The sequence below is a fragment of the Scyliorhinus canicula genome, chromosome 9 (assembly GCF_902713615.1).
Source record: "Scyliorhinus canicula chromosome 9, sScyCan1.1, whole genome shotgun sequence".
Taxonomy (NCBI): Eukaryota; Metazoa; Chordata; class Chondrichthyes; order Carcharhiniformes; family Scyliorhinidae; genus Scyliorhinus; species Scyliorhinus canicula.
In genome coordinates this window covers 60,182,315-60,200,396 of record NC_052154.1, presented here as the reverse complement: position 1 = coordinate 60,200,396, position 18,082 = coordinate 60,182,315, and the positions used below count along the sequence as shown (strand labels likewise).

Here is an 18,082-nt window from a genome sequence, read left to right as displayed (position 1 = left end):
GGATCGTAGCCAGGCAACTTAAAACATTTTTAAAACTTGGAATTTTCCCTTGCTGTCTCTGTCTTCAGATCAAAAACCCCAACCTCGGTTGCCAAGTCTGCCAGTCGATCTGTAAGTACTAGGGGCCTCCCATTGTTGGGAGCCCACCCAACCTAACTGACTGGACAGCAAGCCCACTTTCTGGCCTTTAATTGGCCCATCATTTCAAAGTAGTGGTGGGTCTGCTTATAACACATTGTGTGGAGTTGGGACCCAGAACTAATCTATTTGCCAGGCTCCCGACCCAAAAATAAAAATTCTTCCAAGTCAGTTAATTTTGGACTTCAGACAGAACCATTCCATGGGATAACTTCAAAGGAAGTTAGACCAAATCACAAGAAAAATTTGTGCCACATTCTGAAGAAAATGAGGCCTTGACGTTTGGTTACGCAGTAGCCATTTGTCAGCACAAAACAGCTTCCAATATGAACAGCAGGAAGCACTCATTTTTGGGCACAAGTCAAGTTAATGTGTTTACTGCATGACAGCTGACTGTTTTACACTGAACCTTTCACTCGCTGGAAAACAGTATAAATATATTGACTGTAAAACTATTTCAAAGTAAACATATCTCGATCCTTACACCAATTTTGAATCCCTCCATAACAACCCAATTTAAATGCCTGCACTGTTTCTGTGTTGCTTTTGCAAACAGAGCATGGAGTACACGCTGTGTCAAAGAGGGAATGCCATACAAGTGCCAGGGATATTGAATCTGCTTTGGTTTAATAAAATATTAATTGAAATGCACCTCATACGAAAACAGGTTATAATGATCCCTCTCACTGGAAACCAATTTTAACTATTGTCAAACTAACGTAGATAACCAATTTGTTGTTATCGTTGCTTACAAATCAAAAGTGAAGCGATTCAGAAAGTTTTCCCCACAATGTCTATGAGATTTATTTTTTTCTGCATTTAGTTCCCTAATACCTCAGGGACATAAGCAATGGCCATTTAGCCCTTTGAGCCTGTAACCCCCAATCAATTAAATTAAAGCTGGTCTGTATTTACTCACTTTGTTTTCCTATTTCGTAACCTCACAAAAAAACTGAGTTTTGTGTCAATTAATGACACAGACTCAGAATGAAACTTGAGGCCTTTCTGGCTTGGAGACATCAATACCATAATAGGTGGGGCATGAACCCACTGAAGATCTGTACCTGGGGTTAGAGTACCCAATTCATTTTTTCCAATTAAGGGGCAATTTAGCATGTTCAATCCATCTACCTTGCACATCTTTTGGGTTGTGGGGGCGAAACCCACGCAAACACGGGGAGAGTGTGCAAACTCCACACGGATAGTGACCCAGAGCTGGGATCGAACCTGGGACCTCAGCGCATGAGACTGCAGTGCTACCACTGCACCATTGTGCTGTCCTTACTGGGTTAGGGTTAAAAAGTTGGGTTAAAAAGTCAGAGTTTTTTGCAGAGCCATTATTAAATTAACTCAGTCTGAATTGAAAGCCCCTTTAAACTCCAAATAATAGTTCAACAGACAGATACAGTCACAGCAATGACTATTGCAATGGTGAAAATAATCCTTTGTTTCAGTAGCCAATGAAGAAACATAGCAGAAAAATACTTTTCACTGTACTGACAATAAATCAAATCAAATCAGACGAAGTGGCAATTTCAGCCATTATAGGTTAGCCAAGAAAAACTTGGCTGAATGTCGCACTGACACTAAGACAAAATAATTGGGCTAAATTGAGGAGGGGCATTACTGCAGTGATTGTGAGGAGAGGATTGTTGTTGCAAGTTTAGACAGAATCCATATAGGGTGCAGTTCCATTCTTCTAAATTTCCACTCACAAATTGTGTTCTCTTGCAAATGTTTAACAAGAAAAGAACTAACTCACCAGAAAGCTTTTGACAAGGTGCCACAAAAAGATTGCTGCATAAGATAAAGATGCATGGAATTAAGGGTAAAGTAGTAACATGGATAGAGGATTTGTTAATTAATAGAAAGCAAAGAGTAGGAATTAATGGGTGTTTCTCTGGTTGGCAATCGGTAGCTAGTGGTGTCCCTCAGGGTTCAGTGTTGGGCCCACAATTGTTCACAATTTACATTGATGATTTGGAGTTGGGGACCAAGTGCAATGTGTCAAAGTTTGCAAATGACACTAAGATGAGTGGTAAAGCGAAAAGTGCAGAGGACACTAGAAGTATGCAGAGGGATTTGGATAGGTTAAGTGAATAGGCTAGGCTCTGGCAGATGGAATACAATGTTGACAAATGTGAGGTTATCCATTTTGGTAGGAATAATAGCAAAAGGGATTATTATTTAAATGATAAAATATTAAAACATGCCGCTGTGTAGAGAGACCTGGGTGTGCTGGTGTATGAGTCGCAACAAGTTGGTTTACAGGTGCAACAGGTGATTAAGGAGGCAAATGGAATTTTGTCCTTCATTGCTAGAGGGATGGAGTTTAAGACTAGGGCGGTTATGCTGCAGTTGTATAAGGTGTTAGTGAGGCCACATCTGGAGTATTGTGTTCAGTTTTGGTCTCCTTACCTGAAAGGGCGTACTGGCACTGGAGGGTGTGCAGAGGAGATTCACTAGGTTAATCCCAGAGTTGAAGGGGTTGGATTACGAGGAGAGGTTGAGTAGACTAGGACTGTACTCGTTGGAATTTAGAAGGTTGCAGGGGATCTTATAGAAACATAAAAATTATGAAGGGAATAGATAGGATTGATGTGGGCAGGTTGTTTCCACTGGCGGGTGAAAGCAGAACTGGGGGTATAGCCTCAAAATAAGGGGAAGTAGATTTAGGACTAAGCTGAGGAGGAACTTCTTCACCCAAAGGGGTGTGAATCTATGGAATTCCTTGCCCAGTGAAGCAGTTGAGGCTCCTTCGTTAAATGTTTTTAAGATAAAGATAGATAATTTTTTGATGAATAAAGGGATTAAGGATTATGGTGTTCGGGCCGGAAAGTGGAGCTGAATCCAAAAACGATCAGCCATGGTCTCATTGAATGGCGGAGCAGGCTCGAGGGGCCAGATGGCCTACTCCTGCTCCTAGTTCTTATGTTCACCCAAATACCAAGAAAAATAATTGAATCTGGCACATTTTTCATCTGGCTATGGAATCAAGAACAAAATTATCAAAATTAAATTGGAAACTTCCAATAACTGATGAATTGTTAACCCCAGTTGGGTTGATAATGACATGTTTCAGATCAGTTTGATTCTTAGCGGGCTTAACGCTACTTACTTAACTCGTTTTGTCTGAAAAAAAGAGGTTTCTCAATCAACACATATCTTGATCATGAGAACATGACATTATACCTTTCCAGAAGTCTTTACCCCTTTCCAGAGACTGAAGTAGATTATGATTACCACAACGAGCAAGCAGAGGGAAAGTTGCCACCGCGGCAATCCCAAATTATGAATTCCAGCACTTTCGTGAAGATGGAGAACTCCACGCCTACAGAAATAGAACAACAAATATGAATAAGTCACAATAGAGAAAGATTTCTATTTAAGTGGAACATTCAGTTGCAAATTCTTATTGAAATGACTGTTTGTGTCAATATAATATCAGTCGCAATCATTTGTTTCAAACAATCTGATCTGCAGGAGTGTGATAATGATAGAAATAAAAGAGGATGAAGTAATGCATTGAAATCTGAATGGAAGGATGGTTGACATGGAAAGTGGAAGTCACACTGCAATCAGGATTGGTGTTCAGGGTTTAGGTGTGGGACAGGTAATCAGGGTGTGCAGTGGTAACTTTAGACTGAGTCTAGCTGAGCTGTAGCTCTGTCAGTACTGCTTTACGCAGACAAATGCCTGAAAGGGAAGGCTTATATATGTCTCTGGTATGCAACTGTTTATAAAATAACATCCCCAGAATCCTTTACTCTATGTTTAACATTTTCATTGAACCTCAAGATTTTTATGACAGAGATAAATGTACACAGGTTCAAATGGAAGACCCCAAAGTGTGGGGGGATAGCTTACATTAAATGTGGAATAAATCATTTCAATTTCAAACTGTCAGGATAGACATTCCTCTGAAATGTAAATTTTCTGTTCAATTCCTCTCGAATTGGAATATTTTGTAAAATAGGTCCACGTGTACTTAAAGAATGAAGTAATAACCACAGCTTCTGTACTGTCCTTCTAAACCTCTAAAACAAATTATACAAACGTAATTAAAACAAATTAAAACAGATATGCGATAGAGAGCATCCTACCCAGCTGCATCACAGCCTGGTATGGCAACTGCTCAGTCCAAGATCGCAAGAAACTGCGACTCTGGTGAACTCAGCCCAACACATCACACAAACCTGCCACCCCCACATTGATTCTTATTACACCTCTCGCTGCCTCAGGAAGGCAGACAGCATTATCAGAGACCCCTCCCACCCAGGCATTGCCTTCTTCCAGACCCTTCCATCAGGCAGAAGGTACAGAAGTCTGAAGACTCGCACATCCAGACATAGGAACAGCTTCTTCCCCACAGCTACAAGGCTCCTCAATGACTCCCCCTCGGACTGATCTGTTCCCTGTAAGAACACTATTCACGATGCCCTGTGCTTCTTTTGCTCATGTATTTGTTTCGTTTGGCTCCTTGTTCCACACTGTAACCAATCACTGTTTTGTCGATGTACCATTTATCAATGTTCTCTGTTGATTATTCTTGTGTCTACTATGTACGTACTGAGTGCGTTCCTCGGCCGCAGAAAAATACTTTTCACTGTACTGCGGTACATGTGACAAACCAAATCAAATCAAATCAAACATAGAGGCAATTTCAGCCATTATAGGTTAGCCTCAAAAGACTGGGATGAATGTAGCACTAACACTAAATATCATTACTAATATCATACATGATGCTGAAATGATTTAGTGATGTGAAAACAAAAGTATGTTGTAATTCCTCATTAGTATTGACAGAAGGCCTCAATGTGTTGCATTACACAGGACAAAAGCAAGCAAGTGGCCATTACCACACCTTACAGCAAATCACACCTGTAGTTCCACTTATTTTACATTGATGTCACATGCCCCCGCATTAACCCCAGTGACAACGGTAAAATAGTCTCAGAGGCAGCTCAGCACTGCTGCAATCCTTCAAGCTGCATTTAGGAGTAAATTACTGTTCAGCCTGCTGCTACCTATGGCCATCCCGTGCCAAGGCTGTAACAAAAATACACTGGTTCCATGACCAAAGTCTACATAAGTCATCGATACAATATTCAATTGGCAGTACTGAAAGCCTCCATGAATCCCAAATAAAACAGACTTTCAAAAACACAGTGCACAGATTCTACCAAGGTTAGAATTGTGCCATTTAAAAACAAAACCGAGGATTCAAAAAGTTCACTGGTAGCAATTCCACTCCCGTCTGCAGGATCTGGTGATAGGGTATAGTGGTAAGTAAGGTGGACCTTCCAGGTTAGGGCTAAATAATCAATACTTTGGCATTGCAAAATTTGGGGTTAGAATTCTAGGGATCATCAGTCTCATCTAATGTGTAGAACATAATTAGAACATAGAACATACAGTGTAGAAAGAGGCCATTCGGCCCATTGAGTCTGCACCGACACACTTAAGCCCTCACTTCCACCTATTCCCATAACCCAATAACCACTCCTAACCGTTTTGGACACTAAGGTAGCTGAGCACACTGTTAGCAGGACAAAACCTTTTTTCATTCTTGGGTCTATGGTGAGATGGCTGATACAGGGTTATGATAGAGCCTCAAAAGAAAAATGGCTTGCGGTTCTCAGACCTGATTGCCATGCGAATAAAGAGTATATTGCACAGGTTCACGGTCTTGCCAAACCACTACACACATATATACATCAGATGAGGAGAAGCCAAGACACAGTGGTGCTGCCTTCCTTGATTGAGTCACCTTCCAATGTTCACTCATCAGGGTTCACACATAGCTAATGTGCCCTCGGGCTGCTGACACACACAAAAACAATTCAGCAGTCAAAAGTGCTCAGGTGAAGAGAGAGAAGTTTAGTGCACAAAGACGAAGAATGATCCGAGCGCGAGGATTATCGCAGCCATTCAGCGAATAACATGCTCTATGTGGTATTTCAGTAGACCACAGAAGCCAGGTAATCCGTATAGACAGAGAAGGGCATAGGTTTAGATACCGGCTCACGTCATGTTAGCCAATTTAAAAGTGAAACATTTAACAGAAAAGACGAGTTTGATCTGCAAATTAAGAGAAAGCTCATGTTGCAAACTGAAAGTGATATAATGATTCTCAGAAGAATGCAGAAAAGAGAGTGCCTTTTCCATTGCTGAATCCATTTTTTTATTGACAGATAGTTTTGAAAGCTGACTTCTACAACATTATCAGCCCTTTGAAGACAAGTAGCTCAAAATCACAGAGCATTGCTCACCTGGCACATTATAGTGAAGCAAATCTCAAACAGACTGCAAATAGTATGTTCACTACGTCAACTCCACTAATTAGTGCTTAGATATTATCGGAGCAACTTGGTGCTGGAAAAAGTTCGAACGATAAGCGAGTTTGAAATATCAGGAGAAAACAAGTAATTTTTGGTTCTTATGTTGCATTGGATTCTACCAAACCCTCACTCAAAAAATACCAGAGGGAGGAGAAAAAGAACAGTGAGTATCTAAATAAAGACAGAATGAAATTCTTTTAAGGAACATCAAAACAGGCAACAGATCTTCAGCATGCTTTGCATTTTTTTTGGTCTCCTTGGATACAATAAAGCTTTCCATAAATATTCAGCTAAGTACCTAAAACAAACAATTCGCTCAGTGGAATTCAAGAATATACTTTCAGAAGCGACACAGAAGCCATACAGAGAGAAGCACTGAAACGTTTTGGGGTTGTGAGGGAGGCATATATCCTATTTATGCAACGCAGAGGAGAAGATAGACTCCAGTCTGGAATCTGCCCTATTGAGATCAAGTCATTAAATTCTGATCAGAAGACCACGAACCAATCTTCTACCTACCCCAACCCCACATATCGGCCATTTTTGCCAAATCCACGTGATGCCACCACCAAACACATTACTCCCTCTGTCAGCATTCTGCAGAGACCGTTCCCTCTGAGATAATCTAGTCCACTCCTCCACCATACCCAACACCTCTCCCATCACCCATGGCACCTTCCCATGCAATCGCAGAAGATGTGACACCTGCCCCATTACCTCTTCCATGCTTAACATCCTGGGCCCAAAACACTCATTCCAGGTTAAGCAGCGTTTCACCTGCACCTCTATCACTTTGGTCCATTGCATTCGCTGCTCCCAATGTAGGGGGCAATTCTCCGAGCCCCACGCAGGGCCAGAGAATCAGAGCAACCCCGCCATGACGCCCCGAGTGATTCTCCGAGGTGCAGAGAATCTGCGCCATTTGCGGGGCTGCCGATTCTCCGGCAAGGATGGGCCGAGCAGCCGCTCTGACACGACAGTGTCCCGGCAGCGCCGTTCACCCCTGGTCGCTGACAGCGGTAACTCTGCGGGAACACTCGGGGGGCGGCCTGTGGGGGGGGGGGGGGGGGGGGGGAGGATGCGCAGGATTCAGCTTGCCCAACTTTGCATGCGCGGATTGGTGCGGTGCCCATTTTCCGCCACGTAAGGAGGCTGGAGCGGCATGAACCGCTCCAGTGTCGTGTTGGCCCCCTATGGGGGCCAGAATAAGTTGTGGCCGGGCCCTGTTCGTGCTGTCGTGAAATGCGACGGCGTTCACAACGGCGCGAACACGGCGCGTCCATATCGGAGAATCGCCCCCGTGGTCTCCTCTATATCGGAGAGACCAAACGCAGACTGGGTGATCACTTTACTGAGCACCTTCGGTCTGTGTGTATTCAGGACCCTGACCTTCCCATTGCTTGCCATTTTAACACAAGGCTCTGCTCCCATGCCCACATGCCTGTCCTTTGCTTGCTGCAATGTTCCAGTGAAGCTCAACGCAAACTGGAGGAACAACATCTCAGCTTCCGGTTAGGCATGCTACAGCCTTCCAGTCTCAACATCAAATTCAACAACTTCAGATGTTTAGCTCTATCCCACCTCAGCCCATTTATTTTCATCCCATTTCATTTTAACTGTCTTTTACCATTTCTTTCTTTCTTGTCTTTCTTTATATATATTTACCCCTCCCATCGTATCCACCTTTCCTTACCCTTTCTCCCTTTTCCCTCACACTACATCTACATCTGTCACAGTTCACCCTTTGATGTTAGTTTGTCTGCTGTTTGGCCTTTCACACCTTTTGTTCTCTCTGGGAACTGCCATTAGCACTCTTACCCCTTTGGTTTCTGTGGCTATTAGCACCTAGTTTCCCTGAGTTTCTGTGGCTATGACTCATCTTTCATTCTCACTCCACACTATAAGTATTTCCCACTTTCTACGCCTTTTAGTTTTGACAAAGGGTCATCTGGACTCGAAACGTTAGCTCTTTTCTCTCCTTACAGATGCTGCCAGACCTGTTGAGATTTTCCAGCATTTTCTCTTTTGGTTTCAGATTCCAGCATCCACAGAAATTTGCTTATATCGGTTTCCCAGTTTCCCCAGGAAATTCCTCTCTATATGCCCTTGAAAGGCCTCAACAGAATCCACAACAATTGAGATCAGAAGGAAAAATTGTTTTTAGAAGGCGCTTCTCGTCTTCGATTATCCTGGGCTTCTAGAAGACCCGGGCAAGCTATTGTGGCTGCTGCACCTTTGCAGATGCCAGCAACTTGCTCCAGCTTTGCAAATAGCCCGTTCCCCAAAATGTAGGTTCTGCTGCCCTTCTCTTGTGGGAAGTAAACTAGGAATTTCCGGACTTCAACACAAGACATGCTTCTTTGTATTATATTGGGTTAAGATAGCCTCTCAAAACTTGATTTACAGCCTTACAGCAATGTACCTTTTCAATGGTCACAAAATGCATTAAATATGCTCACTGGCACATTACCAAACCATTGGTTTATTTCAAGGAAAATAATCTTTTTTCACTATTGATGAAGTTCCTATACATCTGTATGCCACAGTGCTCTGAATTATACTGACTTTCTATTTTTATTCCTCAGATTTTTGCTGGCAACCCACCAATTTCGAAGACTGTCCCAGAGATTTGTCTTAACCCATGCCCTTGGTGATTTGGCAATTAAATTGTGTAATTAACCTTTAACCCGGACAATACCATTTAAAGAATTTAATCATTATCTACTGAAGTCAGATCCAAAAGTGCGGGGTTCTGTACAGAAAGGTTGCTCTCCGATAGTATGCGGAAAACAGGCTACGACTATGCTAATGGTTTTTATGCAAGATTACAAGATCTTCTCCTTCAGGGTTAGAAGAAACGCAGGCGAGGTTGACTCGGATGCCACCTTGCAGCCCACAATGTACAGGGAGCAATTCATCTGACCCAAAGGGCAATCCAAAGAATTACAAAGACAAGTATTTCTGTGCACAATGATGCAACTTGCTTTGAATTTCCTAAAATGTTTTTAAAAGGGACACAGAATCAGAATGAAAACGAAATAGGGTAGAATTCTCCCAAATCCCCGTCAGCATATTCAATGGCAGATGATGGAGGAGCGGGGGGAATTATGGCAAGAAGCCCAGAAATTAGTTTCACGCCAGTGTGAATTTGCACTGGGATCTTCCATTGTTGATAGCGGGTCGGAAAACCTGCCAGAGGCCGTTGTGAACTCATTTGTATCCCTTTAATGGGATGCGGACGAAGGCCCAGTTCCCGACACCAGATTTTCCGTGGTGCTGGCGGGAAAACCAAACGGCATGAAACACATTCATCACCACGTGGCGTGCAGATGTTGGAAATAATCTGAACAATGCCTGGAGCTGCCTCTGGAGTTCAGGATGGAGACCACCCACAACCCTGGATGCTGGAACACCACAGCATTGGATCACAGGCGCATCCGCAGGTAGACCTTCCAGATTAGGTATCCTGGAGGTGGTCCATCCTCCAGCCTCAGAATGTTCCTGGAGATCCATCTTTGTTCTCAAGAGGTTCCGATGATCTATCTTCATTGTGGGGTGGTCCAATAGGAGGTCAGTGATGTTGGGCTCTTTTTCAACATGGTAACCGGATACAATGATGGACAGGCATCATCCAGGCCTGCCCTGCCACTGAATATGTTGCAAACCCCCTGACTGAATAATTAACGAGGAAGATTTGGGATGCTTTCTCGCAACACAAAACACTCCACATACCCGTTCCCGTCCCGACCACTGAAAATGGGAGTATTCTGCTCTTAATTTGCAGTCAGAAAAGGAAGATTCCTAGAATTCCATTTTTCAGTAAAGTACTAAAATCTACTTCTAACCTGTTGAACTGGACCAGCCATATAAATGTTGTGGCTACAAAAGCAGGTCAGAGACTAGCCGTTCTCAGGTGAGTAGTTCACCACCTGACTCCCTAAAGCCTGTCCAGCACCTGCAAAGCACAGGTCTGAAGTGTGAAAGAGTGTTCTCCACTTGCCTCAAGATGCTCCACACCAAAAAGCTTTACACCATCTAGGATGAAGCAGCTTGTTGATTGGCAGCCCATTCACCACCTTAAACTTTTACTTCTTCCATTAATGGCGCATAGTGGCAGCCGTGTATACCATCTACAGTGCGCAATGCAGTAATTCACCAACGCTAAGTCAACAGTACTTTTCAAACCCGCGCCCTCTACCACCTGGGAGGACAAGGGCAGCAGATTCATGGAAACACCACTCCCTGCAGGTTCCACTCCAAGCCATCCAGACTTGGAACATTATTGCAATTCCTTCATTATCGCTGGGTCAAAATCCTGGAACTCCCTTCCCAAGAGCACACTGGATGTACCTACACTATGTGGACTGCAGTGATTCAAGAAGGCAACTCACCACCACCTTTTCCAGGGCAATTAGGGATGGGCAATAAATGCTGGCCTTGCAAGAAATGCTCACACCCTCAAAGAAAATGCGACAGTTCCTATGCTGTGTTTCTTTTCTATGTCTGAAGTGAAATTTTAGAAAATTTTGGATAGTTTAGTTACATGGTTTAGTTGTTCCATTTTGCTGAAAAAAAAGACATTCTTTTGAATAAATATAAATTGCATATAAATTAATGGTTTATCTTGTGTAGTTATCCTGATGAATGCAAGAGGGAAAATATTTGATAGCATGCGTCTATTTTCAGCAATAGTTCAGTTCTGTACTACCAAATGACTATTTGTTCCCTTTTTCTCTGTATATTAAATATACTGTGGAGATCAAACACTCTGCTTGAGATCTTTATGTCTAAATGGTGTGAAATGTTTTGAATAAGGGCCGGAATTCCCTGGTTGTTGCGATTCTCTTTTCCTACTGGCAGCGCATCCCCGCCCTTGGGTTTCGCAGCGGCATGGGATGGTTACAGTGGGAAATCCCACTAACAAGTGGCAGGAAGATAGAATTCCACAGCCAGCGAATGGCGCGGGGTCGAGTAACATGTAGCTGGGGCACTGGAGAATCTCACCCAAAAACTAAGAACTGAATGAATCATATATAGAGAAAGACACAAGGCTTATTCCTGGATTGACTTTTTTGTTCTCAGCAGGGTGCTAATCCAGAGAGTGGTGGGGGCGGAGTATTCGGCGATAGCCATATCTGACCATGCTCCGCATTTGGTGGACCTGGAGCTGGGAGAGGGGAAGGATCAGCGCCCGCTGTGCAGGTTAGATGTGGGGCTTCTGGCAGAGGAGGAAGTATGTGGGCGGGCCCGTAGGGGTATAGAGGGGTATTTGGAAGCCAACGATAATGGGGAGGTGCAAGTTGGGGTGGTTTAGGAAGCGTTGAAGGCAGTGGTTAGAGGGGAGCTGATATCTATTCGGGCGTACAGGGAGAGGGGGGAGAGGGTTGAGAGGGAGAGGCTGGTGGAAGAAATGGTAAGGGTGGACAGGAGGTATGCGGATGTCCCGGAGGAGGGGCTTTTGAGGAAGCGTGGCAGTCTCCAAGCGGAGTTTAATATACTGACCATCCGGAAGGCGGAGGCGCAGTGGAGGAGGGCGCAGGGGGCGGTGTATGAGTATGGGGAGAAGGCAAGTCGGATGCTAGTCCACCAGCTCCGGAAACGGGAGGCAGCGAGAGAGATAGGGGGAGTCACAGATGCAGGAGGGAACTTGGTGCGGGGTGGCAGGGACATTAATTGGGTGTTAAGATCCTTTTACGAGGGGCTGTACCGGGCGGTGCCCCCTAGGGATGTGGGCGGGATGGACCGCTTTCTAGATAGGCTGGAGTTCCCGGCCCGCTGCTTGTAAGGACCCTGAATGAGGCGAGGGAAGGGGGGGCTCAGCCCCCGACGATGTCTAGAGCAATAATTTCACTGATCCTGAAGCGGGATAAGGACCCCCTCCAGTGTGGGTCTTACAGGCCGATTTCGCTCCTCAACGTGGATGCAAAGTTGTTGGCGAAGGTAGTGTCCAGAAGGGTGGAAGATGTGGGCCCGATGGTTATCCATGAGGACCAAATGGGGTTTGTGAAGGGGAGGCAGCTGAATGTCAATGTACAGCGGCTCCTTAATGTTATGATGATGGCATCGGCGGCTGGGGAGGCGGAAATAGTAGCATCGATGGATGCGGAGAAAGCTTTTGACAGGGTGGAGTGGAGCTACCTGTGGGAAGTGCTGACGAGGTTCGGGTTTGGTGAGGGATTCATCAGCTGGGTGAGGTTGCTGTACAGCTCCCAGGTGGCGAGTGTGGTGATGAATGGGAGGAGGTCGGAGGACTTTCGGCTTTCCCGGGGGACGAGGCAGGGGTGCCCCTTGTCTCCCCTGCTCTTCGCGTTAGCGATTGAGCCCTTGGCCATGGCGCTGAGGGATTCAAAGAACTGGAGGGGGATTGTGGGGGGGCGGGGGGGGGGGGGGGGGTGGCGGTGAGGAGCACCGGCTGTCGTTGTACGCAGATGATTTACTGTTGTACATCGCGGATCCGCCGGGGTTGGGGGGGGGGGGGGGGCGGATGCCAGAGTTGTTGAAGATACTTGGGGAGTTTGGGGACTTTTCGGGCTACAGGCTCAACGTGGGGAAAAGTGAGCTTTTGTGCTGCACCTGGGGGAGCAGGTGAGGGAGATAGGAGAGCTTCCGTTGAAGAGGGCGGAGAGGAGCTTTAGATATCTTGGGATACAGATAGCTAGGAGCTGGGGGGCCCTGCACAGGCTAAACTTTTCGAGGTTGGTGGAACAGATGGAGGAGGAGTTCAGGAGGTGGGACGCGCTGCCACTCTCTTTGGCGGGCAGGGTCCAATCGGTTAAGATGACGGTGCTCCCGAGGTATTTGTTTCTTTTCCAGTGCCTCCCCATATTGATTCCGAAGGCTTTTTTCAAGAGGGTGAATAAGAGTATTCTAGGGTTCGTGTGGGCGCAGAAGACCCCGGGAGTGAGGAGGGTATTCCTGGAGCGAAGAAGGGAGGCAGGCGGTTTGGCGCTGCCCAACCTGTGTGGGTATTACTGGGCTGCGAATGTGGCAATGATTCGCAGGTGGGTGACGGAGGGGGAGGGTGCCGCATGGAAGAGGTTGGAGGTAGCGTCCTGTGTGGGTACGAGCTTGGAGGCATTGGTGACGGCCCCACTTCCACTCCCCCCGGCAAGATATTCCACGAGTCCGGTAGTGGTGGCGTCCTTCAAAATTTTGGGGCAGTGGAGGCGGCATAGGGGGGAAGTGAAGGCCTCAGTGTGGGCCCCGATATGGGGCAATCACCGGTTTGCACCAGGGAGAATGGATGGTGGGTTTCTGAGTTGGCATCGGGCAGGCATCAGGCGGATGGGAGACCTTTTCCTCGACGGGAAATTTGCGACTTTAGAGGAGTTGGAGGGGAAGTGGGGCCTCCCCCCTGGGAATGCTTTCAGGTATATGCAGATTAGGGCGTTTGTTAAGCGGCAGGTGGCAGAGTTCCCGCTGCTGCTGCCTAGGGGGGTGCAGGATAGGGTGCTCTCGGGGACGTGGGTCGGTGAGGGGAGGATCTTGGCAATTTATCAGATGATGCAGGAAGAGGAGGAGGCCTCGGTGGAGGAGCTGAAAGCGAAGTGCGAGGAAGAACTAGGGGAAGAGATTGACGATGGACGTGGGCGGATGCCCTGGGGAGGGTGAACTCGTCCTCTTCTTGCGCACGGCTCAGCTTAATTCAGCTGAAGGTGCTGCATAGGGCGCACATAACTGGGGACAGGATGAGCCGGTTCTTGGGGGGGGGGGGGGGGGGGGGGGAGGACAGGTGCGGGAGGTGTTCGGGAGGCCCGGCGAACCACACCCACATGTTTTGGGCATGTCCGGTGTTGGAGGGGTTTTGGAAGGGGGTGGCGGGGACTTTGTCCAGGGTGGTCGGTTCCAGGGTGGAGCCGGGCTGCGGGCTCGCGATCTTTGGGGTAGCATTGGAGCCGGGAATGCAGGAGGCGAGAGAGGCCGGTACCCTGGCCTTTGCGTCTCTAGTAGCCCAGCGTAGGATTCTCTTACAGTGGAGGGACGCAAAGCCCCCGAGCCCGGAGGCCTGGATCAATGACATGGCCGGGTTCATCAGGCTGGAAAAGGTTAAGTTTGCCCTGAGGGGGTCGGTACAAGGGTTAGTCCGGCGGTGGAAGCCTTTTCTCGATTTCCTGGCGGAGGGGTAGAGGGCGGTCAGTCTCAGCAGCAACCCGGGGGGGGGGGGGGGGGGGGGGGGGGGGATTTGTTAAGGGGGTTTGTTATTGCGACGGTGTGTTTGCTATTTTCTTTTTTCTTGTATGGTTATTAGTTATTAATTTATTACTTTGTATTGGGGGGGGATTTATTTTTATGTTTAGTTCTACACCTTGTTTACTTTAACTGTTGGGAGAAAATTTGCTGTTGAAAAATTTGAATAAAAATTATTTAATATATAGAGAAAGAGCTGAACAATCTCTCAGCAAGGAGAAATATATGGAGTTACGTCTTGGCTCAGCTGAATTGCAGGACAGGCTCGAGGGGCAAAATGGCCTATTCCTTTTGTTGCGTTCTTCTGAGAACAAAGGCCAATAACAGCCATATCTTGGAAATGAAGACAATCGAGCCATTTGTGACTCATATGAAGGTCAAATTTTGAGTTTAAGTTCTTGCATGCTGTTACAGAGTTTCCAATCAGGAAAGTGCTGCTAGCTAGAAAAGGAATTTGTCAACAAATACATTGATAAACTGGTTGGGAGAAATGTTCCTGCACCAAACAGTGCCCTAGCTGCTTGCCTCTCTTCACAAGAAAGGCAGGGAGACATTTCATGTGAACACAACAGAACGACGACATCCCACCAGCAGAAAGGCAGAGAATAAAGAATTGATGTAATTTCGGCAAGAGGGAAGGAGATCAAAATGACCACACCCTATAATACCTGCCCCATTTAAGAATGAAATGAGATGATAAGAATGCTTCTGTAAATGAAGATCTGAAATTGCTGAGAACAATTATGGCCTGACGTGCAAGGCAAATATCATCCCATGGTTGCTGCACATTTTTATTTTTGTTTTATAAATTTAGTGTACCCAATTCATTTTTCCCAATTAAGGGGCAATTTAGCATGGCCAATCCACCTAGCCTGCACATCTTTGGGTTGTGGGGGAGAAGCCCACGTAAACATGGGGAGAATGTGAAAACTCCACACGGACAGTGACCCAGAGCCATGATCGAACCTAGGACCTCGGCGCCATGAGGCTGCAGGGCTAACCCACTGCGCCACTGTGCTGCCCTATTGCAGCACATTTTAACACTTAGGATGGATGGCAAGATCATGATGTTGTACCATTTTGTAAAAGAGAAAGGATTAAGCATGTTGTTCATTCAGGCACTTCCCAATCCGAGGTGATCTTTTGTTAACGAGAGGATAGATTTATTGTTCTCTAAGAAACAAGGCAGATCAAGGTGTGATAGAAGAAATTCCAATCAAATAGCAAAAGGAACCTCATTTGATCGTCATCGCATATTTAAAAGGCCCGGAGAGAAAACAGGGTGTGGTCTGCTTGGATTCAATGAAAGAAATCCATATGTAATGATGATTACTTTGATTTTTTGAAAATAAAATGGGAAAAAAAACAATAGTTAAGATGAAAGCTTATTTTCCATGCGGTGGTATTTCAAATAAAGGTTACTTCAGATGATGGATCACCACTTGATTCAGGATAATTCCAGTACTCTGCACAATTATTAATCCGGTTACGTCAATGAGCCCAGAATGATATCCGGTCAAATGTCAAGGCAAACAGCAATGCTGCTATTGCAAAGGATTCCTGGAAATAAAGCACACAATGCTGGCACAGACTCTTATCTCTCTCGTTGACTGGAAGAAAAACCAAGCAAGACACCCAATTGCAGACAGGCTCAAAGAATATTTGGCCCATAAGCCAAGACATTTGTGCTCACAAGAAAGCTGACTTCGGAAAATGGAGATATGAGCTAAAATAAAAGAGAAAATGTACATCAGAAAACCAAAAGAGGTTTTTGTTAAACTTTGATAAAGGCATCAAAGTGCTTGGTAAGCTTGAAGGAGAAGTGCCTGGAATTCAGTCAGCAGGAAAAAAGAAATTAATTACATGAACAAAAAATAAATGTTTAACTTTACTGTATAAGTACTAAAGGTGTTGAGGAAAAAACAGATGTATTTGAGTGTTCAGTCACACAACTCCGGAATATAAATCGAATCATCCCACTCAGCTACAAAACGAGCACAGCCAATGAAAGGAGTATAAGTTTTGCCCAATGAGTGGGTCTTCAATCAAACTGGAACAAATGATATTACTTGTCCCTATTCTCCATAAAAACACTAAAGTCCAGTTTTATGCCATAATGGAAACCCTCTCTGTTGCGCCAAAAATAGCAGATCTGCCTCAAAATTCTAAGTCTCACCCGCAAACAAGGCATTTCTAATTTTCACAGGTGCAGAAGTGGAGGCGGGACATGCATGGTTTCAGAGGCGGCTGCCCATTAAATCACTACCTGCTTCCACTGAAGCGGAATTTTGGTATGCGGGATGTAAAACCCAAAGTGTGCAGATTAGACCAGATAAAAGCAGGTCTGAACTGGTGGAATTGTTTGAATAACCAAAGTATTCCTTAAGATACACCCTTGGAAGAGGCAAGGCACCCTTTGTAATTCTTAAAAATAAACAGGATTGTGCATAAAGAGGCCATAAACTCATTGCAATGGTCAACGTTGTCAAACAACTATCAAAGCTGTCAAAGAACTATCAAACTACCAACTAAAAGCTGAGTTCGCATGGAGGCGTATGGGTAAAGAATGATGAGGGAACGGGTGGGCAGTATCTATAGAATCCATAGATTCCCTTCAGTGCAGAAAGAGGCCATTCGATCCATCAAGTCTGCACCAACCCTCCGAAAGAGCACTCTAGCTAAATCCACCCCCCCGCCCGATCCCCATAACCCGCGCATTGATCATGACTAATCTACCTATCTGCACATTGTAGCTGATACTAAGTTGGCATCGGGGCTTGATAGGCCGGCATAGGATATATAAGTGGCCATGGGTGTATAGGGGGACAGCAAGAGTAGGCGAGGGCTGAAGGACTATTCTTTGTCTTAATATTTTAAAATTTGCTTCAACGAAGTGCCAGAGCACAAGAGGCAGACCATCTTCCCAAGCCACCTCTGCACCCGGCAGCCTTCAAGCAGAGCTATATGTGGCCACGTTTATAGAACATAGAAAAATACAGCACAGAACAGGCCCTTCGGCCCACGATGTTGTGCCGAACTTTTGTCCTAAATTAAGAACAAATTAATCTACACCCCATCATTCTACCGTAATCCATGTACCTATCCAATAGCCGCTTGAAGGTCCCTAATGTTTTCGACTCAACTACTTCCACAGGCAGTGCATTCCATGCCCCCACTACTCTCTGGGTAAAGAACCTACCTCTGACATCCCCCCTATATCTTCCACCATTCACCTTAAATTTATGTCCTCTTGTAATGGTTTGTTCCACCCGGGGAAAAAGTCTATGACTGTCTACTCTATCTATTCCCCTGATCATCTTATAAACCTCTATCAAGTCACCCCATATCCTTCTCCGTTCTAATGAGAAAAGGCCTAGAACCCTCAACCTTTCCTCGTAAGACCTACTCTCCATTCC

At 45.5% G+C, this 18,082-nt stretch overlaps 1 protein-coding gene across 1 annotated transcript in view; it reads right to left on the bottom strand.

The window, feature by feature from the left end:
- Window positions 1–18,082, bottom strand: part of slc6a2 (solute carrier family 6 member 2) — a 200,712-nt gene that overhangs the window by 93,223 nt on the left and 89,407 nt on the right. Inside the window, exon 4 of the mRNA XM_038806745.1 lies at window positions 3,331–3,469. Within this exon, the coding sequence (XP_038662673.1) occupies window positions 3,331–3,469 (139 nt within the window). The remainder of the gene's footprint in view (window positions 1–3,330; window positions 3,470–18,082) is intronic.